Genomic DNA, 22,582 nt, shown 5'->3' with positions numbered 1-22,582 from the left:
GTTCTAAGTTCTTTCTAAAAAGTTTTTTTCTTTTCTAAGTGTGAATGACAAATGTAAAACAATTTTCAGCTATTTTTGAATGTATCCGCGGCGTTGAGACCCTCGGGAAGGACTTCCGTCTGCCAACTTGCAAGAAGATCTTTAATATATTTCATCCGTACGATCCTATCGCTTATAGGTGAGTTTTAAATATTTAGCATTGAAATTTAATTTAAAACTGAATTTAGAAATAATATTTTAAGCTGTTTTTTACAGTTTGTGAACTTACTTTATAACAATACTTACACTCTACATAAGTTTTCTTATACGTTCATGTGTTCCGAGCATTAAATAAAAAAGCAATTTATAGTTCCTATTAAGACACTTCCGTTCCCGACTTTCCACAAAGCGCAGGAATAAAAAAAAACAAAAATTGGGGGCTCGATTGACCCCAATTCTTTATATTGCACATACATAAATTTTACACATACTTATATTCCAGAATCGAACCTATGATCAATCCTCAGTTACGCGACGTCAAACCGTATTTAATCCCGCACCATAAAGGAAGGAAACGTATGCACTTGGGTAAGTACTAAGATTGATATTTTTTGTGTGTAAACGCGCACACGCAAATTTTAATGTGTAAACGCGACGGTTATGAGTTCGATTCTCCTAGAAATAATGAATTATTTTATATTTGCATTTCCTCGCTCGGGTAACTAGGCAAAGCGCAGCGTTGAGTTCCGCTACTCAACTGGAAAATTCGGTGGTGCATATGAAACGGAGTATCTTAACACTAAGTTCCCTCTGCCTACCCTGATATATGTGGGATAGAGCATGAGGCTAAAAGCCTTGCTAAATTCCAGAACTTAAAGACACAATGGCGCGCGTCGGAGCGGATATAAAACAAAAAGTAATTGAATCTATAAAAAACACTTGGTCCAGCATGTGGAAATCACAGCAGCCTACCGATCAGCGTTTGGAAAAGGTAAGCTTTGATTACCTGGTAATAAACAGATAAGCTGATTTGACCTCCTATGGGTAATCCCATAGCAGCTGTTGATAAATCAACATTTAGATAAGGTAGCTTTGATAAAGCTGCTAATAAAAAAAAAGGTAAGTTGTTTTTGAGTACCTATACAGATAATACGATCGTCGTCAGACGTCGACAGGTAAATATTCGGAAATATTAAGCTTTATTACTGAAAATCTAGTTTGATTACCTGGTAATATACTATACTAGTTTTAAAAAAAGTTTAAACCACGATGATGGTTGGTTAATTGACAATTACTTTATTATTTTTAGTCTTCCCCTTTGGTTAGACAAAGTGTGGCGTTAAGTTCCGCCACTCGCCAATGTCTCAAATGCAGACATTGTGTGGAATTGAATGTCTTAAGTAGGGAAAAAATAATACGTAAACAACACATATTTAATAATTTTTTAATTAATAACAGTGTATTTGTTTTATTTTTTTAGGTAGTTGAAGAAGAAATGGAGAAAGAAGAATTAACAGTAGAATGTAAAGAAGATGATGTAAAACCTACCGAGGTAAGTTTTTTTTATAAATGTATCTAGTACTTACCGTATTTTTACTACTTTTATTGTTTTTATTTTTTTCTCGTTTCTTACATTTTTTTCGTGTACAAGAAGGCGAGTATGTAAATTGAATTTTAATATAGGGAAGATAGGGTAGATATTACAAAAAGTAATAAAGGAGTCACTAGAGACTATGTTTTTGCCTCTCTTGTTTTATACATACCTAAAAAGAAGTTGAATAATATACTGAAAATTGAACCTGGTACACCAAAACAGTTAACGGAGGAAATGCTCGGCAAACTAAACGCCGGCCGCCGCATCGACCACGTGCTGCAAGAGGCGCCGCTGGAGATGATCAATGAATACTTGTTTGCTATGAGCAGCCATGTTTGTTATTGGTGAGTTGTCACACACACACACATGTACGAACGCAAACACATACACAGTTTTGTATAATGTTTATTGCTTTCTTTGTATGACCCATCCATCGTTTCATATAAACAGGGAATCAGAAGACACAATGCTACTGATGCTGAAGGAGATATACAATGCAATAGGCGTGTCCCCCGACTGCAGCCTCCCGCAGAACACTATGACAGTGGAGAGAAATAGGAATTTTGTATGTGTCATACAATTTTTTTTTATTTTAGTATATTTGTTAACAGGTTGACACTTAACAGTGTGATTTATTTAGCTTTAGCAGTGTGCATTGAAACACTTTCGTTTCCCATTTTCTGCTGAATTCTGTTGTAATGCGTGTTGAGTGGCGGAACTAAATAAGTATTTTTTTCTATTTCCCCGCTGACCTTGAGTTCCTTGACTCATTATAAAGTATTTTTAAAACGAAATGTCTACTATACTACTCTTAATCTTAAAAATATAAAAGAAAACCGAAACTTATTTCTTTTATGAAATGAACATAAAATAAGCAAAAGTTTCTGTTTTTTTTATTTTTTCAAAATCTATACAGATGTCTATTACACATGATTTAATCTATTTTAAATTTAAACAAAATGTAATAGCAATAATACAAAATCCGATACTTACAGATAAAACGTTATAATATGTGTTATTTATTTTATTTTTTATAGGATGACTCGGCCACACTTTCTTCAGGTATATATATATATTTTTTTATTTTTGATGTATAATCATTCTGACTTAAAAAGCTACATCTGTATAAATTATTATTTGAGAATAGCTTATATGAGAGTGAATTATAAATTATACTATATGAGAATTATTATATTTCTCATATTAATACAAATTATAATATAATCTTTTCCACAGAAAGTCCTTCAACAAGCCGCGGCGGTACGTGACTATTTTTAACGCTGTAGTCTAAAATATTAAATTAATGACCAAAATATTTAAATACTAATATAATACTAAATATAATATTTATATTATAATATATGTGTAGATAAAATAAATATTATAATGACTACCTTTCTTTATTATTAATTTATGAAAAAATCAAATATGTTATATCTGATTGTATGACTTTTTACATTGTTTTCTTATTTATATATATATATATATAGTATTTGTGTATAATTATTGTGATAATGGATAATGTTTGATAACGTTCAAATCCAAATAAAAATTTAAATTCAACGGTTTAAATTCGGACAATCTCCTAATGAACAATTAAATATTATTTTTCATTTTCTCATAATAAATAAATAAAGAAAGGTAGTTCCATCATTCTTCAAAAGTGCTTACGTATTGTTGTTATTTGTTATCTAAAATGTAAATAATTATTATTTGGTTCCACATTGTCTGTATCAAAATGATAATTTAAAAAAAGTAACACTTTATTTTAAATTAGGCTCAAGAGAATGGGGGGCTTTATATACTGTAGTATGAAAATATACAATTTTATAAATTATACAAAAAAAATGTTTATGATATATGTATATTATATAACTCTTCTGTATAAATGGTCCGAAGTAAACACTCGTGTCCACAAAATTATGTGCTTTTAAAAAAAAAATAGAAATTTAACTAGAAAATAAATTAATCTATTTTAGTAGTCTATATATTTTGGATATAGAAAAAAAGGATAAAGAAAAATAATGTAATTTAAATGTTACACACATTACAAAAAGCATATTTTTTGTTCAAGATTTTTTTTGTTTGAATTCAATGTACAGAATCGACCTCCTTTTACAGTGTTTCCTATTTTTATAGAATTATTAACAAAGTTTAATACACTTTAATTCCTTTTTACAAAGGCATACGAGTGTTTACGTCGGCAGTACTCTTTACACAGCTCCACGCTGTATCTAAACTACTCTTTTGTAATATAAACGTTTCACCAATTTTGACTTTTCGAAATGTAAAAGAAATCTTTTTTTTTCTTTTTTGTTTCAAATTATCTATGTATTTAATTATAACCATTAAAAAATAATAATAAATTAACATATATTTATAGTTGTTTCAACAAACTTGCATTCCTATTCTTGGATACAACATATACAAAATATTTAACATCATTTTTCGTTTAACAAAAATTAAGTATATTGTGGATATATTATTATATTTTTTGGAATAAATGGCATTTAATGTCTTTTTTTATTACTTTTAAATTGACGTTTGGTGGTAATTTTTGATTATTTTATTATTTTGTTTTAGGCTGATAAATATTATTCTTTGTTAATTAATTAGATAAAAAAATACAGATGTCAAATACATAACATGAAATGTCAATTTAAAAGATAATTTGATAAAATAAAAAAACTTGGTTGTATCAGTTATAGTTTATAGAAATTATTAAAGGACTATTATTATAATTAATAATTGTATTAAAAAAGTTATTTTTTCTCCATTTTACAATTTTTTCTGCCCAATTTGTATGAAAATATATATATAGAGTATGTATAGAGCTATTAAAAATAGTTTTATTTTGTATCTTCCTTTTGGTTATTTACTAACATTCGACAAAGTTAATTAAAAATTTATATTTTACTATATTTTGTTTTATTTTGAACTTCTGTTCCGTTCAATATTAATATTATAAAGCATATCGTTATATTTATTGTAAAATATAAGGAAAAATATTTTTAAAATATACACTTAAAAAAAGTTTAAGATAAATTACCACGAAATTTTAATATTGTGAGCTTCATGTAGGTCTATCATAGACCATACGGTCTTACTGCATTTATTTGACTGCTAATGCGGTTGCCGGTTCGATTCTCAGAAGAATGAGTTATTTATATCCTTGGAAGAGTTTAGTTATTTATGGAATTGCAAAATTTTGAAACTTAACCTCCGTTAAATTAAATGAATCTTAAATTTATAACATTTCAACAATTCATAAAAACAACGACGAATCCAAAATAATTAATCGAATAAATGAATCGAATATCGAATCGAAAATGTTTAATTAAGAACCCCCTACTTGTTTTGAAAGTCAATTAAAAATACAGATTTATTATAAGTATTAAGTATAGATATGGATTGCTATATATTTGCAGACAAACTCATGCCTTGAGTTCATTCAAATGACTATAACTTTTTTTTAATTAACCGATTTGATGAAACAAACTTTAGATTTTAAGTAGAGTTAAAAAAAGCAATTGGTGAAAGATTCAAGTAAATCGGTTCAGTACTTTCAGAGTTTAGCGTGACCATACATACAGACAGACGGACAGGAAATTAGAAAAATATATTTTGCTTTCTATTCTTTTTAAGTGTCCCTTTATCCATTTCAGCCAAAAATACTAAATGTACAGCAAAAAAATATGATATATAGAGATAGAGATAATATACTAATTCTGGTATAATTAACATGGGCTCGATGTCCACACCAACAACATGTGAATTTTCCAAAACATGTCTTTTGGCGACTTTTAGATACATAAATTCGGCACTTATTAGGAATTTGACTTCTTTTAAATAGTTTCAAATAAAAATAAGAACACACTTTTATTAATAATTTTTAAATAACCATTATATTACAGTCTTTGCTAAATGCCTTAACAATATTACAAAAAACATGCCACCACAGATACTTAAATATAAGAAATATTGACAACTGAAATATACATGCAAAATTTGATATATTGCAAGAGATATTTTTTTAAGTCCGATTTTTTGGCTTTACGCTGTAGCACGCATATTACAGGTGAAATTAAAAAAAAAACTATTTTGAATAGAAATCAAACCCACAACCTTCTCATAAAAATATTAAATAGCCAAAGAATGTAAAATAAATATAAACTAATATTGATATTTTAAGCAAAATTACATAACTTTTTATAGAACTCTTTAGACGATTTACACCTTTGACTGACACAGTGAGGACACCTGAAAAAAAAATGAAAAAAAGTCTAAATGTAATTTAAAAAATATTTTATATTTGGACTCAATGGACCTTAATGAAAAAAATATTTGTAAATAATAATTCACATACAATGGCACAATAAAAAAATACGATTATGAAAATAAAAAATAAAAACCAAAAAGTTAAATAAAAAAAATTATGAAACATAAAGCAAAAAGAAACAAACAAAAATTTAAGCAAAAACAAAATATCTCTCACTTAAACAAACAATAATTAATAAAAACCGAATACAATCAGTTCAAACCGGTACAAACAAGTTGTTCAAACAAGTACAACCGGTACAAATCAGTTCAAACCATTTCATACCGTCACTAACCTGGACAAGTATTGTAGTGATACTGTGTGACCGCCAGTGATGTGGTTAGTGACCACGTCTGCCATCGCCGATATGAACGTGGGATGGTCGTTTGGGGCCGCGGCACGCTCTATTTGAGTTATACCCGCCTGTTTTAATGTGAAACAAGAATTATTTATAAATTCCATTTTGGAGAGAGGATCCTTTGGAGTCGAGGTGAAAGCACGGCGTTGAGTTCCATCTCTCAACACGCAATGCCTCCAGAGTTCGGCGGAAAGTGGGGAAAGGATTGTCTTAACAAGGTTCCCTCTGCCTACCCTACTTTGTGCGGGATATAGTGTGAATCTGATAACATGATAAGTTTGGATAATAAATGACCAAGAAGAATAACGAATCACGGATCGGATGGATGGATAACGGTTCACGAAACCTATGGATGGATATTATATGAATGACGGGATAGTTGACAGATAAAAGAAAGGATGACGGTTGACAATTGGTTGGTTACAGATGAAAGATGACGGATGTTGCATTACGTATAACGAATTATGGGTGACGGTGATATGGACCGTTTATTTTGAAAGTGGTGTAAGTCCATTTTTGAGAAAAATGAACTATCACGTAATTCATGCTTAATTTAATGTAATTTTTTTATATATAACTATTCCGTGTTTAATTTCTCAAAAAAAACCCATGTTTTGAACAACTTAAAATCGGTCGGTAAATGAAATTGCATAATCATCGACATACTAACCTTTAATTTTTTCGGAACAAAAGAAAATGGACTTACACCACTCTCAAAATAAACGGTCCATATATTAATGAAGGGATGTATGAAAGGAGTAGTAAAATGGTACGACTCTATGACGTCACAAGCTAGTAACAACAACTGACCTCCTTGGCGACTTCGTCGCAGTACTCGATGTCCAGTTCGTGTAACGTCTCAATGTGCTCGTTGACGAACGCTATCGGTACAAGGATCATATGTTTACAGCCTTGTTTGGCGTAGGCCTGAGAAAAAGAATATAATACTGTTTTAGATAGCGTGTAATGAATTGAATATGAAAGATTACCATTATTATTTTTTTAATAACATTTATTATACACTTAGGCCATAGTGGCACAGGGACACAAGCGCGTGGCTGTAACCCGGCAGTTGTGGGCTCGATTCCAACTCGATGGAATAAATTAATTTTTATTAACATTTTAATTCCTTCACTCCAGTACCAAGACCACTCAACCACCGCTCAACACGCAATGGCTCGGAAATTTGGAGAACGGAGTGTCTAAATTCTTCCTTTCGTATTAAATAGCGGAACCCAACACCGCCACCAAAGGACCACCATAGCGGAGGAATGAAAATTATTTAAATTCATTCATTCACTCCAATGCCACAGTGACATCTCAACGTGAATGTAATTGAGACGATTGCGTTGCACACATATTTTCATTTCCTTGCTATACAGTAATGAAACAAAGCGCAACGTTAAGCTCCGCCACTCACACACAATGTCTTGATCCATTCAACGGTCTATAGCTAACAGGTTCCCTATACCTACCCTGCTGTACAAGATACAGCGCGAAACTACAAAAATAAATTTAAAAAACTTACTTTGATAGCATCATCGGTATACGGTTGTAACCACGGCAAGGGACCCACTTTGCTCTGCCACACCAGCCTGTGCGGGTTAGGGAGGGATAGCTCCGCCATCGTGGAGGATACTGACGCCGCAACTTCGTGGGGATAAGTATCTCCGCGGGATACTGCCTGGAAATTGTGATACTTGTATATATTTTTTTCTTTTTATATATTTCCACTATTATGGAGGATACTAATGCGGCTACGGCCTGGAAGCATGGCTTATCTTTTTATTAGCTTTGTCTCCCAGAGCAGATACATAATAATAATTGGTCATAGAGATGAAGCAATTAAGAAGAAGAGAGAAGACTCCACTCACAATGTCTCAAAAAATCTACGGAAGGTTAGGAACAGCGTATTTTAACACTAAGTTCCCTCTGTCTACCCTATTATGTGCGGGATACAATGTGAAGTTAAAATAATCTTACCTTTAAAGGTAAACTGTGCGCTGTAAACATAATAAGTACTTGATCTCTTATTTTTTCGTCGAATAATGCCAATTTTTCTTTAATTCTTTCAGAAAAAACTTTTGCTAAATGCTTGTTGGTCGCCCATCTTTCTATTAGTGAAAATTTTATATTGGGTAAAGATCTGGAAACAAAAATTTTAAATATAAAGTTATATTTTAAATATAATTACTATATATTTAGCTTTACGCTGTATCTACTTACACTTTTAAGCCAAACCCTACTGACAGAATTTATATGAAACTTTACAGTATTATAACAATTTATGTATAATTTGGCTATAATAGAAGATTTTTTATTCAGCTTCATGCTATGGCACATACGCGGGAGCCTAGTGTTAAGACATTCTGCTAACCAATTTCCGTCGATTTCTTGGGGCATTGTTGAGTGACGGAACTCAACGCTTTGACTCAACACCAAAGTGAAGAAATGAAAATATTATATATTTCATATCTATAAGTCGGTATCAAACTCACAAACTGTTGTTTACACCAACACGCTGGAAACAACAGGGCGTGAGTATAATGGAATAATAATTTTCAGCAGGCGAAGCCGCATTAGGATCGCTAGGTATATAATTTTTTCTCACCTGTTCTTATAAAAGTCAGCTATAGCATTCAAGCTTGACCCAGTCGTGGCGCAACTGTACTGCGGATATTGAGAAAATATTATAGCTCTCTCTACACCATCTCTGCAAAAATAATAGAAAAAAAAAGAATGAGATCATCAATAGCTTGTGAACGTGATTGTTCAATATCTATTTAACAGAACCATGTCGATTTTTTGTAATTCCTCTAACTCTTGTGAGACAGAATGCGTTGTTGAATTCCGCCAAAATTCAAACCCGCTACTTATTTAGTCTCAATCCAAAATCGAACTGGCACTAACCTTTCCAACTGTGTGAATGCCTCATCAGTGAAAGGTGGTACATATCTAAATGCTATGTAATGCTTATGCGGGGCGGATTCTGGTAACAATTTGTCTAATTTTTCTGTTAGAAGTTTGCCTGAAAAGATATTTTTTTATTTACCTTGAAGTTGTTTGAAAAAACACTTCAAAAGAATAATAACACTACCAAAAAATTATGTAGAATTTGATTTTACTTGTAATATTTACATGTATGATTGTACATACATATAAAAAATATGTCAAAGGCTTTATCCACAATCGTACCTTGCAAATCAGTCCACTTATAAATAGGTGAACCACCACCAATCTCCTTGTATTTCTTCTTCACCTCCTCCGACCTTCTGTTGGCTATCCACGGCCCTAGTTTACTTTGTACAGGCAGTTGTATCATATCGCGGTCTGTCATTATACGTAGGAGATAGTCTGGTACCTGTTGATGGCATTCTAAGAGTCATAAATAACATAGAAGAAAGGAGCTATGTATAAATATGGACCTAAGGGTTTTGTAAAATACTAAATTTGCTTTGTCTCGAAGTAGGAAAATAAAAAGTGATACCTGATCTGTTGTCTTAGGTCCTCCCATGTTTAGCATTACTATTGCTGTTTTTGGTTTATTTGCTGATTGACTCACTGATCTTATGTTTATCCATTGTGATAATAATTTTGAATTATGTCTGTCTGTAATTTAAATATATTTTTATGATATATATAGTATAGATAACAGATCATTGTGGCACAGCATCTGATAATAAATACAACGGTTGTGGGTTTTGCCATTTAATATGTAATGTCGCCAAATGAATGGATTGTCTTAACAGTAGATGCTATCTGCCTGTTGTATATAAACAAATAAAAATTTAAAAAAATAATATATCCAATTACAAGTGACCTTTGTTAATTAGAACATAATATTAATTTACATGAAAATTTAAATTTAGATAACGTTTACCATGATAGTATTTACCAAAAAGAATATTATTTATAAACATATATTACAATGTTACAATTTTATATAATATCTATATTAATTAAATGTAAATACATACAAAGTAACTATGATAATAAAATATAGTAGCCTTTCAAATATCATACCAACGAGTTTCAAATATAATAACAAGTTTTTAAATATTTATTTATTAACTTACAAGCAGAATAAAACATTTTCACAGTTTTGCAATGGAAATGTTACGAAAAACTTATTATATAAATATACCAATTTCCTTTTTAACTAACATAAGCACCAAACAAAAACTGACTTAATATTCTGATAAACAATTTGATAATCTTTTGTAATATTTTAATTTATAAATTTAGAAATATCATGAAAAGAGATTTACCAACTCTGATTAGCTAATGTAATGTCATGTCATTATCATTTTGACGTACAGCTTTTTATTTTTTTTTATTTTTATATTTTGGAATCTAAAGCTTTAATTTTGATATTGCTTCATATTTTTATGAAGCAATATAAAATTTCTCGTAATATAAATATGTATGTGATTTATTACTTTGATCTTCACTATTCACTAGTTTTCCTGCATATTGTAAGTACGAAACTTGTGTGAAAATAAAAGAAATAAATCAATTAAATTCAGCATAATTTTCTTACAATAAAAAACTTAAAAAAAGATTTCGTATATAATAAAATAACGTACGGTATTATAAAAATACTGTACGGTATACGAGTATTATTAAAATATTTTGCATATCATTACATATGTAATCTGTGAAATTCTAAAACTACAAAGACAAAATATCTATATCTATATCCTATATTACTATATTGTATACATCAACGTCAGTGTTATTTTGGTGATTGTGAAAGTGATTTTATTCTGTGTTTTAATCTAAACACATATATTTTGTTTATAAAATGTCCTGCCGTAAAGCTTCTCATGCTGGTAGCTGGTACACGGAAAATGGTGAGAATTATTTTTAAGCTTTCCTTAATAAACTTTATAGAATGATATATTTAAAGTTATTTTTCTTTAGAAAAGCTTATGTTAGAAATAAGTACAAGAGAATTTGGTGAAGTCAAAAGGTTATTGACATTTAAAGTCAATACCACTTTTTGGTTTTAAAAATAAAGTTGAATGGAAGCTTTTGTTCAATTTGTAACAAAGGATTTATGCTTATTATTATTTACTTGATATCAATACTATGTGACAAAGAATTATTATGAATTGATGTTATTAATATAAGTTTTTTTATTATAATAACATATTTCAATTTCTTTGATTAACTTATCAAAATTCATAAGTTATATTCATTCATATAGGTTATGATTATTTATATTTGTTTTACTATATGTATAAAAATAACTTACACATTTCTAACAATATACATAAGTCATAACGTAATACCGCATTAAAATTATGATTTTTCAGTGCTATTAAAGAATTCTAATAATTATTTAATGTGACGTTTATAATTTTGTTCGGAAACAGATATTATAACATTTCTTTGTAGTTTGCCATCATTCATCATTCATCATTATTTGTATACTAGCTTTACTTATGATTATTATTTTATTTGTATATTTAATATATCTATTAATTTTATATTCAAAACAAATAATTTTTAAATATTGTTAAAAAAAACAAATGTTTTTAAACGTCAGACCCCATAATCAGAAACCGTCGCCATGACACCAATTTAAACTGTCAACGGAAATTTAATCAAGCTATCGTTGCGATTTTTTCTTTATAATATTATACTTAATTATTCGTTTATTGGTTAACATTATTGCTTTTTTACCTTTCGTGTGCTCTTCATACAAAGTAACATTGAAGAAGTGGTTAGTGCTTAACGGCACGTTTGAAATACCATAATAAAACATAAAGAAATTACTCTTATTAGATTAATTATAGAAAAAAATGGATAAAAATAAAATGTTAGCACCACCAACTAAAACAACACGCGCCAAAACAACTTCAAGACAGTCAATTGTTAATATGCCGAGTAGTAGTACTTGTAAGAAAATACCAAGCAAAGATAAAAATTCTGCTTGGACCAAAGTTAACAAAAACACTACCATTGTTGGTAATAATGATATAACTGTGAGTAAGTCTGATCATTCTGTCCCTGATTTTGATGCGGAATGCCGACAAATTGCCTATGGGAAGTTTTTACGTGCTATGTTAGAAGATTGTCTTGTAGAAGAGAAGATAGAGAGAGAAGAAACTCAAATTGACATTCAAATAGCACAATTGGGTAATAGGTTCCAGAAAACAATGGATTTGCTAGATAAAACTAATAGACGATTGAAGGATATTAGTTTTGTTGTTGAACAAAAGAGGTATGTTTTATTCTTTTTAAGTACTTTTTATACCTTACATTATTATACTTTACCATACTTTTTATTAGATTGAGGCATTTCATTCTTTTATTTTAATTGACTTCTTGCATGTTTAATGCACTGTTTGTAGTTTTAAAGTAAGTGAATTATGAATTATACTATAATTTATTCTTTAAAATGTAAATTTATGTAAAGTTTAAATTATAATGATTATTGTTTTATTGCTTAAGTGCCTACCCTATTTAATTGCCAGTGTGGTAACTACAAAAGCTGCTTACCTCTGTTGCTCTTATTTATATTTTTTAAATATTTATACTGTGTTATGTAAAATTAAACACTTTTAAATGTTTTATTTGCAAATTTCTTTAATTTTCTATATTTTTCAGATTGTTAGAACTGAAAAATGAGGATTGTTCTAAATTTTATAACATGATAGATGACTCTGGTCTACAAAATCAATTAGATAACCTAAAAATAAAAGAAGAAAGCTGCTTAGATAAGCTCGAAACTATAAATGTTGATTTTGGCTACAACAATGAATCTGGTCATCGACAATTACTTGACGCAGTAAATGAGGCTATAGAAGGCTTTGAACAAATAAAAAAAAATTCTAACTTAGATGATAATAAATTTAAAGAATATGAAAACTCACAAGTTAATTTAAATGATATACAAAAAGAAAGGTTTGATTTAGAAAGTTTAAAATCGGAATTTGAAATAAAATTTCCTAAATTTAGTGAGAAGTTATTAAAGGAAGTTTCGGAAAAAGTAGCTTTGATAAAGGATAGTGATGATGAATAAACTTTCTTTGTGTATTTTCTTTTTTGAAATGAATGATGATGATGATGTTGTTAAAATATTGTATTTTATATAAATTGTGTGTTGTGTATAGGGAAGCAGGTTTTAATAGAGGTCATAAATAAAGTCATTCTTGTTGCTTAATGGTTATTTTTATATTTTTATGTTTAAACCTATATCTCTCTATTACAAAATTCTCATGAATATAAAAATTATTTTAAAAAATAGACTTGCATATGCTAAACAAGTCTTTAAAATTATTAAATTTAATATGTAAATATTAAATAACTGTCTCCAAATGAACTTTTTTTTGTATAGATAAATTATTTTTCGTAAGCAATACTGTAGTGGAGTAGTTTTGCCCACTTTAAGTAACTTATGTTAGAGCAAATCAAAATCAATCTTCAAATCAAATTATAAAACACTTTATTGCGCAAAGATAATACATTTGGTAAAATTTGTAATTTTAGTACAGAGCAAAGGCTTTTATTTATTAAAACTAATAGTAAGAGAACATTGTTGGCGGATAACTTTGCATAAACATATTTTTGTTATTTATTATATCAAATATACACATAAACAAAGAAACATACACATATATAGAGATACAGTTATAGATATACATACATGTATGTACAAAACAAATACATAGACTATAATCATAATCCATTCTTTTAAATTAAAACAATGTTAATGATAGGTTCTGAGTTGTCAAGGCAGTTGGACCTTTGGCTGTCGAAGGCGGACCTCACACACGGACCGGCTAGAGCTATTATTGCACCGTGAGTTTCCTTATCATGTTATGTGTTTATTTAATAACATTCATAGTGCTGTGTTGTATTCCGCCACTCCACACGCAATACCTCCCAAATACGACAATACTGGGGAACGAAAGTGTCCTAATGTAAATGGTGTGTCTTAACTCTAGGTTCTCTCAGACTACCTTTGCTATGTGCGGTACTGGAGGTAGTGTAGAACGGAGTGCCTCAACAATAAGTTCAGACTACCTAAATTGCTGTAAATGTAGGATACAGCGTAACGAGGGGTACAGCGTGATAAAATATGAACTTTTTAATTTCAGGCACGCCGGTTACTCCTATTGCGGCGCGTGCGCAGCCTACGCTTATAGACAAGTGAGCCCGGTTGTGGTGTAAGTATTATTATATTTTTTATCTATCTATACTATAATCATAAGGCTGTTTAGCTAATCTCGGGACTGGTTAGGATTGGAAAAGTATTTTTGTATTAGATTGTCTATTTATCAGGAAAGGCTATAATTATTACACGTAAGAAGTACTTTAAAATAAAGAGAAAATGACGTCAACGTTGTTTTTTTTTGTTATATTACAGTATTTTTTCAAGTTGCAACACAAAAAATCTTCCCAATGGACAATCTTGGGCTTGGGTTAAAGCTCGTTTCTGGAGAATAGACACGAGCTTAAACCATGGAAGTCGCTTCGTAACACTTACTTAAGCTTGATAGATAGCCTAAAGTACGAATATAACAATGATATTGTCAAATATCACAAACTAAAATATTAAACAAAATATATATTTAGTTACATTTTCCCATTGAGTCTTTCAACTCGTTTCGATAGAAGCTAAAATTATGAATTCATTTTTTACAATATTTTTGAAAAATGTTCTATGGCAATACTATTTCTTCTTTTTCAGAAAACGTATTTTCATCCTGGGCCCGTCCCACCACGTGGGATTGGGTGGCTGCGCGTTATCGACCCTTGATAAATATCACACGCCACTCTACGATCTTACTATTGATAAGCAAAGTATGTGTATACACCATGTTTTATTTACGTTTAATTATAATATGCATTTTTATATAAACGCTACTTTACATTTTTGACATTGTGGTGAGTAGCGGAACTTAACGCCGTAGGTTGCCGTACATTTCAATACAGATATGTAAATATGTTTTTAATAAAACTTTGCTGGTGTTGGTTTGAATCCACTATCTACGGTGATGGTAATGTCAATTCTTGTGCAAGCACTTTTACAATTGGAAACTATTTATAATTAAAAATTATGCTTATAATTTAATGTTAAAGGCGTTATTTTTGGATTGAGAATTGATTTAGATATAACCCTATTCTTTTGTCTTTTTTGCTAACATAACGCGGTGCTAGATTCTGTCATTCAATATGCAATATGTCTTAATCTAATATTAATTAGCAAACGATAAAAATAAAGAGCCATCTTGAATCAAATCCTTTAATACCTTTGCTCGTTATGATTATTTTTCAGTCTACGCGGAATTAGAAGCGACAAAACAATTCGACTGGATGGACGTACAAACGGACGAAGACGAGCACTCCATTGAAATGCATTTACCATATATAGCGAAGGTTATGGAAGAGTGAGTTTTTTATATAAGTAAATTGATAAAAAAAATGTCCTCTTTTGCTATTTTAGACAATGTAGTTGCATTCTAAATTCGGTGGAAAGTGACGTGACAGACGTGTTTAGTTCTTAGGTTCCCTCTGAAAAAAAAAAAATTATTACACCATTTAATCGATTAAATATATCACGAAAAACATTTTGTTTATTATGGCAGAAATTCAGTACTAAATTGATTTTCTATTTACATTACAGGTACAAAAGTGGTTTTACGATTATACCGATATTAGTTGGATCTCTTACACCTGAGAAGGAAGCGAAGTGAGTGTTATTTAGTTAATTTTTTAAAATTTTGTACACTTGTAGACACTGTCATTGTGAATGTAATTTGAAATTAAAATATGTATAACATGAAATGTAAATCTCTTAATGATTTTTTTTTTGAAAAATCGAATTATATTAATAAAAAATATTAGAAATTTTATTAGCCATATTTAAATTATTTACAATAATTTATATATTATTTCCCCAGATACGGAGCAATCCTAGCGCCCTACCTAGCGGACCCGCAGAATTTAATAGTGATCTCATGCGATTTCTGCCACTGGGGTCGCCGGTTCAGATATACGTGGCGGGACGAGGCGCGCGGCGACATATACCAGAGTATTGAGTGGTTGGACCGTTTGGTTAGTTATTATTGATTACAATAATAGCGCCAAAAAGTAAAAAATATGGAAAAGAGCTGATAATCTTTATAAGGCTGAATATATTTTCTTGGATGGTGGTTAGGGACCCTCGATTAAGTCATTTTTTAATTAAATAAAACTAAATCGAAATCGGTTCATCTGATTGGGTGCCTATAGTGCCGTTAAACTTGTAATACCTGTCTGTTTTCTTTGTATAGTGAATTGAAAAGTAAATTTCTAAGTATGTTATGTAAACCATTTTGACATTGAGCTTTATACAGATACACTTACGAAATATTAAACGTTAAATAAAGAAATATATTATTTGTGAGAAATCACCATAGAACCTTGATGGGATGGGCCTATGGTACATTTTCAGCATTTGATGATTTTTTTAGCATGGTAGTTGACTATGATAATTATTTTTATTCAGGGCATGGACATAGTAGAAAAAATGGAGCCTCGCGCTTTCACTGATTATTTAAATAAATATAGCAACACTATTTGCGGGAGACACCCTATCGGTGTACTTTTACAGGTAATGTAACTTTCTTTATATCACCTTGACTAAATTGGCATTTGAATACACTGATATCAATTTTCCAGTCTGATTATGCAAAACGCGGCGTTCATTTTTGCACACAAACAACTTGTCTCGACGATAGGTTTTCTCTTTCTACAGAGATCTCTCACAAAGCCACTAAGCCATTAATAAATGTGTCACACAGTATGGTCTCTGGTGAACTTTTGCTTTTTATTCAATACTATTTATCTTAATATGACTTACAGATTATACTTTTAGATTGAAAGACGAGACAATCTCTTTCTCTATGTGTTTATAAGAGTCAACTTTAGTTTAAAGTTAATTTCTGTAACTTATTTAATAAATATTGTATTATTCTTTCCAGGCCATTGCGAAACTACAAAACGCATCAAACGCGCCTCGAATGTCGCTGAAATTCCTAAAATACGCCCAATCTTCACAGTGTATGTCTATGAGAGATTCCTCAGTCTCATACGCCAGCGCTTCTCTTGTAATGGAGTAGAACGTACCGTCCCCAACTAAATTATAACTATATTGTTTTTTCTTCCATCAAAGTTTAGTAAATATTACGTTTTATCATAGATTTTTGGCGGCACTACGTAGAAATTATTTTTTCAATTTTTATGTTTACTGTACAATTGGAAATTTTGAATTTTCTTTAAATTGTAAATTGTTTAATTTTATTTCATTTCTTAACATTTTTTGTCGACAAAAAGTTTTTCTTTTTGATTCATGTTTAATGCTAGAAAAAAAAGTCATAAAATTAGGAAAAATCGTATAATCATATATTTTTTTCTACAATTAAACATTAATTTAAAAAAAAATCTTTTATTGACTGTACTTAAAAATGTTTGAGAGTATGGAAAATCTGAGCGCAATTGGTTTCCTAATTTAACCTTTTATTGTTCAATATTAGTAACATAATATGTTGTTGTTCATAAACGGTAAGTCCTGCTCCTCCTTTTACCTATTTTAGCAATTGAGTAAAAAACCGTCCCTGTAAGTACCCATTTTTTATTATGTTTTTGTCGACAGTACAGTTCGTAATTTTTTATTTATGTAGTTGTTATTTTTCATTTCTATTTGAATTAGAATGTATTTTGTATTTAAACAAAAAAGTTAAGAGCACTAATAATCTACCTTTTTTAAATAGGTAATCTATAGATACAATATCACTTTTGCATCTATTCAAATATCGGTGTTACCATTATTATAGCCACTTCGTCTTTTTTTAATACAAAAAATTAATATCATAATAATATGATTATTTTTTGCAATTTTGTTAATATTTGTAACAATATTAAAGTAATACAATATTAACAATATTATTAATTGTTTTTTCTTTATCTGTATAAGTTGAAAATGCTAAAAAAAGCACGATGCTGTTTATTAAAATGTTTATTAAACTAATACAGATAATAAAAATGTTTACTTATGTTTGTATGTGGCAATGTCTTATGTGCAATATGTTTTTTTTATTTTCTCATAAAATTCTGACTGATACATACAAATTTCACCAATACTTTTTAATAAATATTATTCTCTATCTGGAAAATATAAATAATTTTATTTTACATACAATTACGGATTAAATTACATCCTTTTACGGATGTATTGAAAAAAAATGTATTATTAATAAGATGTTTTGTCTTTCTTCTTATACTATATAAAAAAAATTGTCTCGAAACTTAAATTTCTAATTATTACAAACAGAATATTTTTTATCAAGATTATATAGCAAGAAATTTTATATTTTCTAAATAGTGAATGACTTTTCTAATTACGAGTACATAATATATCAGCTTATTTAACTATAAAATTTTAATAACAAAAATATATTAGTGTGTATAACTAAATAAAAATACTTTCATATTAATCAGTATAAATAAATAATAAAGCGATAAAGAAAGAAGAATATTAAAGCTGTCATGTCGTAGTGGCTGTAAACGCGATAGTTGGTTCGATTCCCGCACGGGCGGATGATTATATTTAAATTATGTTTATTTGTCGGCTCTGGTGCATGTAAAGAAACACTTTAGTATTTTATTTTTATTTTAATGTATTGGTAAAATTACTATCGAAATGTTTTTTTTTATTATAATAAAGCGCTATACTTTATTTGTATTGAAACATAATAATAATCTGTGTAAAATTGATCTTGAAAAATGTTATTTTTTGTCTCATGACGTTTACCCTTTTTTATTGTCACGTTGTATTCCGAAAATACTAGAATAGGCAGTTAGAACCTGGGAACCCAGTGTTAAGACAGCCCGTTTCCATTAAGACACTTCATTTTCCCACTTTTCAAATTTTGCAGGCTATGCATGTTGAGTGGCGAAACTCGAGCCGCGGTTTCCCTCTTTACCAGAGCGAGGAAACAAAAATATTAATTATTTGTTTTCCTCAACCCAAAACCTTCGCATTTACAGTTACGGCCCTTATGCCACCGTGTCACGACGGCGACTAATATCCTCTATACGTTTGGTTCTATATAGCTTATAATGCATTATATTTTCTTCATGTTAAGGCAAATGTCATAAATGTATAGAGTTATATGAATTTTTAGTGCCAAACTGGTATCTCAACTAATATTATAAAGCTGAAGGAGTTTGTTTGAGGCAGCTATTCTGAGGAACTACTAGTGCATTTTTTTTTGTGTTATTTATTAAGGAAGGTCTACTATAGTCTATAGTACATCAGGTTATTTTTTTCAATTGTGTACTGTACCTGCGATCAGAGCTCCTCTCACTCTCCGCTCTTAGAATGTGACGTGTCACTACGTTATATTTGACATATATAACGAATGGTTATTTCCATTTGGACCCGTGGATGATGTCACAGTTTTACTATACTAGAAACACATATTTTACTTTAAAAATTATTTGTATTCATAGTATTCATTGATCACGGATTGTCGTAACAGAACGTATTATGTACGTATTAAATGCGAAAGATTTGCGATTTTACTAACTAGCCGTGGCCGCGTAGCTTTCCTCTATCATTGCTCCCCTACACTCCATTTTCTACTCTCAACTCTGAGATCGATCTTGTGAATGATCTTGAGATGCCGTTTTGCACTATGGAATTTTTTATTAGGTTAGATATATATTATTAAAAGGTTGTCACTTAGTTGTAAAATGTATACGCTTTAAAAGAAACTCAATATTTCGGAAAAAATGTTTTTTCTTGATTGTGGCAAAAGAAACCCAGTGCTAAGACACTCGGTTCCCCATCTTCAGCCGATTTATTCTAATTTTTCATATTTGGCCGAGGCGTTAATGTGCATGGACCAAGGGACCTCTTACAGTAAGCTCGAAGAGTAGTTGATTATAGGTTTACTCGCGCTCAGGAAGAAAACTGTAAAGTAGGTAATTAATAATCCATCCCTCCAGCCATCTTCAGGGCGGCCACGACTTGTTGACCGTACTGAGATTCTCATACTTTTTTTTTAACATGGCAGACTCGAAGTAATGAAGTATATAATTTATATAATTTTTCTTTTGTCACAATAAAGGAATAAATTCTCAAAATTCGGTCTCAAGTTTAGCATTTATTTCGTAAGAATTAAATAAAGTTTAAGTTACTATGTGTTTTTTTTATTTTTATCTCCTAAAATTTTTAAAACATCATCCTTACATAATATCTAACTCATTTAAGGAATGTATTATGTATTTTGTTCATGTCACAAAAGAATGCGGAAAGCGCAGCACCTTATGTCACGGCTTCCTAAGGAGGCGTATACCTCGTAGTGAGCGCCGAAAGCCTGATGATATATGTATATATTAGGTACCTGTACATCAATATATACACCAGACAGTACAAAACGCAGCGTTGAGTTAGGCCACTGAATACGTAATGTTTTGGAAATTGGGCGAAAAGTAGGGAATGGAATTTCTAAACTAGGTTCCCTATGCCTACCCTGCTATATGCGAAAAATATACCTAATGTGATGAATATGTGATAGAGATATTATTATTTATTTCTAATGAACTGTTCGAAGTCATGTATAATATCGTTTTTGTATAAGATTAAGGAAAATCCTTTAAGTAACTAAGAAGATTTTCCTTAATCAATTAATAAGTAAATAGAGGTTTCAATTAAATATGCATATTTAAAACAATTTACTGACATGGACAGGAAAATACGCTATTTTGTTATTAATAATTCATTTATTTTTTGTAAAGACTATTCTATAATATGTATTACTTATGTTATTGCTGAAATCCAATTGTCGAAACATTGCGTGTTGTTACCAGAGCTAGGAAATGAAACAAGAAAATGATTCATTCCCCTGAGTGGTAATCGAAGTTACAAACGCCGCCCTCGATATAAGTAAGTTGTTAATATTTTCACTATTTAAGTATATTTCATTACAAAATATTAGCATTTATAAGTATATTATATGGCCTATATCTAAACAATATAGAAGATATACTAAAGTATATTTCTAATTTAATCTTTTCATTTTTAAACTATATGTTATACTTATATAGTCTATATTTATAACATCTTCTTAACAATGTCATTCTGACAATTCTTCTAATAATTTAAAAAATTATCGGCAGACATGTCAAGCACAATAAAATGAAGTATTTTCCATGTAAATATAAAAGTGACATACAATATTATTAAATGGAAGATAAAACAAAGAAATTACCGTCAAAAGAAAAATATAAGTCTTGGTACAAAGTTGACATCGATGGTCCTTATATTACTAAATATGAACCGCAAATAATAACTGAAAATAGTCTAAATAATCACAGTAAAAATATGAGAAAATTAAGAAAATCAGTAATTTCAAACGTATGCCAGCCTCCGCCACATTTGATATATCCGCATACAGTGACAGCTGATTTGGCGGGAAAGTGTTTCATGTTGTTTTTTTTCATCCTCATCCTTTACTGCGGCTACGCTCTGTTATTCCCAATGAAAGGTAGACGAAATATACATTAAAATAAACTTTTATTTTTTTTATTAATTTATTTTAAATTTAGAAAACATACATCATTATATAATAATATATTAATGGACAAATTTATGAATTAATTAGCAAATAAAGTAAACACAGTTTAAAAAACAGTAAGTCGGTGAACTCAGCATGAAACCAAAAAAAATAATTAATAATAATAAGTTAATTATTGTCCTACACTCCTACTCTACAATACAATTATCACATATAGAAATTAAGACAATCCGGTCCCCAAACACGGCTTTATACGAGTATATCATGAGACGTTGCGTTTGTGTTCTACCAGAGGGAGAAAATAAAATTTATCCCCTGAGTCGCAAACAAACCCACAACTGTCACGTCTACAGCCAGCAGCTATGTAACTTTTCACGCTGTATTTCATATATAGCAGGGGAAGGAAACCTACTATTAAGATACTCCATTCCCCGCATTCCGCCGAAATTTCGAGACAATGCCTGTTGAATGGCGAAACTCAACGCCGCGCTTTGCCTCGGTACCACAGCGAGGAAATGAAAACATCTAATATTTCCATTCCTTTTACGGTTACTGTCACACGCTCGTGCCCCTCGGTCACGACGGCTTCGATAGTAGGTGCTAAGATATATAGATAGATGCTAAGAAAAATATTTTATATTTTTTTAGATCTAAGTCCAATTCGAATATTTATTGTATTACCTAAATAGAAGATCACCTGTCACTGATCGTAAACAACATGGAGGTCAATATTTAAATAATGTGTAATCATTTGGGAC

The 22,582-nt window shown here is 30.1% G+C and overlaps 4 protein-coding genes across 5 annotated transcripts in view; 3 read left to right on the top strand and 1 right to left on the bottom strand.

Moving 5' to 3' along the window:
* PAPLA1 (Phosphatidic Acid Phospholipase A1) overlaps nt 1-4,492 on the top strand; it is a 60,899-nt gene extending 56,407 nt beyond the window's left edge. The window contains exons 13-20 of the mRNA XM_085187447.1: nt 70-178; nt 482-567; nt 849-970; nt 1,460-1,531; nt 1,796-1,917; nt 2,024-2,138; nt 2,611-2,635; nt 2,810-4,492. Of these exons, the coding sequence (XP_085043573.1) occupies nt 70-178; nt 482-567; nt 849-970; nt 1,460-1,531; nt 1,796-1,917; nt 2,024-2,138; nt 2,611-2,635; nt 2,810-2,841 (683 nt within the window). The 3' untranslated portion in view covers nt 2,842-4,492. The remainder of the gene's footprint in view (nt 1-69; nt 179-481; nt 568-848; nt 971-1,459; nt 1,532-1,795; nt 1,918-2,023; nt 2,139-2,610; nt 2,636-2,809) is intronic.
* Nucleotides 2,445-11,525, bottom strand: FeCH (ferrochelatase, mitochondrial). Of its 2 annotated transcripts, none has more exons than XM_085187453.1 (10): nt 11,507-11,525; nt 9,737-9,858; nt 9,445-9,610; nt 9,160-9,277; nt 8,861-8,962; nt 8,233-8,395; nt 7,778-7,933; nt 7,060-7,176; nt 6,187-6,314; nt 2,445-5,833 (listed from the first exon to the last, which is right to left on the bottom strand). In XM_085187453.1, exons 1-10 carry the CDS (start codon nt 11,508-11,510, stop codon nt 5,761-5,763), a joined length of 1,149 nt encoding a protein of 382 aa, XP_085043579.1. In that variant the 5' UTR covers nt 11,511-11,525; the 3' UTR covers nt 2,445-5,760. The 2 variants fall into 2 exon arrangements, with proteins under 2 accessions (XP_085043579.1, XP_085043578.1); XM_085187452.1 differs by lacking the exon at nt 11,507-11,525 and adding an exon at nt 10,326-10,511.
* LOC146538603 (protein MEMO1) lies at nt 10,934-20,447 on the top strand. Its single transcript, XM_085187454.1, has 9 exons — nt 10,934-11,102; nt 13,977-14,058; nt 14,358-14,426; nt 14,951-15,063; nt 15,539-15,650; nt 15,887-15,952; nt 16,164-16,317; nt 16,751-16,855; nt 17,226-20,447. The coding sequence occupies exons 1-9, from the start codon at nt 11,054-11,056 to the stop codon at nt 17,361-17,363; spliced, it is 888 nt and encodes a 295-aa protein (XP_085043580.1). The 5' UTR covers nt 10,934-11,053; the 3' UTR covers nt 17,364-20,447.
* Nucleotides 11,825-13,420, top strand: LOC146538604 (uncharacterized). Its single transcript, XM_085187456.1, has 2 exons — nt 11,825-12,478; nt 12,865-13,420. Exons 1-2 carry the CDS (start codon nt 12,057-12,059, stop codon nt 13,277-13,279), a joined length of 837 nt encoding a protein of 278 aa, XP_085043582.1. The 5' UTR covers nt 11,825-12,056; the 3' UTR covers nt 13,280-13,420.
* Nucleotides 20,448-22,582: the final 2,135 nt, after the last annotated feature.

Source organism: Heliconius melpomene, chromosome 6, assembly GCF_056956725.1.
Source record: "Heliconius melpomene rosina isolate 202511_hmr_F chromosome 6, ASM5695672v1, whole genome shotgun sequence".
NCBI lineage: Eukaryota > Metazoa > Arthropoda > Insecta > Lepidoptera > Nymphalidae > Heliconius > Heliconius melpomene.
The sequence above is the reverse complement of the archived record's forward strand: the minus strand, read 5'-3'. Positions and strand labels throughout refer to the sequence as shown.

Excerpts from the sequence above, each read along its gene's own strand:
- FeCH (XM_085187452.1), bottom strand. Across the intron at positions 9,278-9,444 it reads TAAGTGGACTGATTTGCAAG|GCAAACTTCTAACAGAAAAA; the intron begins GTACGATTGTGG and ends ATATCTTTTCAG. Across the intron at positions 8,963-9,159 it reads GCATTCACACAGTTGGAAAG|AGATGGTGTAGAGAGAGCTA; the intron begins GTTAGTGCCAGT and ends TTATTTTTGCAG.
- LOC146538603 (XM_085187454.1), top strand. The coding sequence starts at position 11,054 with ATGTCCTGCCGTAAAGCTTCTCATGCTGGTAGCTGGTACACGGAAAAT. Across the intron at positions 14,427-14,950 it reads CAAGTGAGCCCGGTTGTGGT|AAAACGTATTTTCATCCTGG; the intron begins GTAAGTATTATT and ends CTTCTTTTTCAG. Across the intron at positions 15,064-15,538 it reads TCTTACTATTGATAAGCAAA|TCTACGCGGAATTAGAAGCG; the intron begins GTATGTGTATAC and ends ATTATTTTTCAG.
- LOC146538604 (XM_085187456.1), top strand. The coding sequence starts at position 12,057 with ATGGATAAAAATAAAATGTTAGCACCACCAACTAAAACAACACGCGCC. Across the intron at positions 12,479-12,864 it reads TTTGTTGTTGAACAAAAGAG|ATTGTTAGAACTGAAAAATG; the intron begins GTATGTTTTATT and ends TATATTTTTCAG.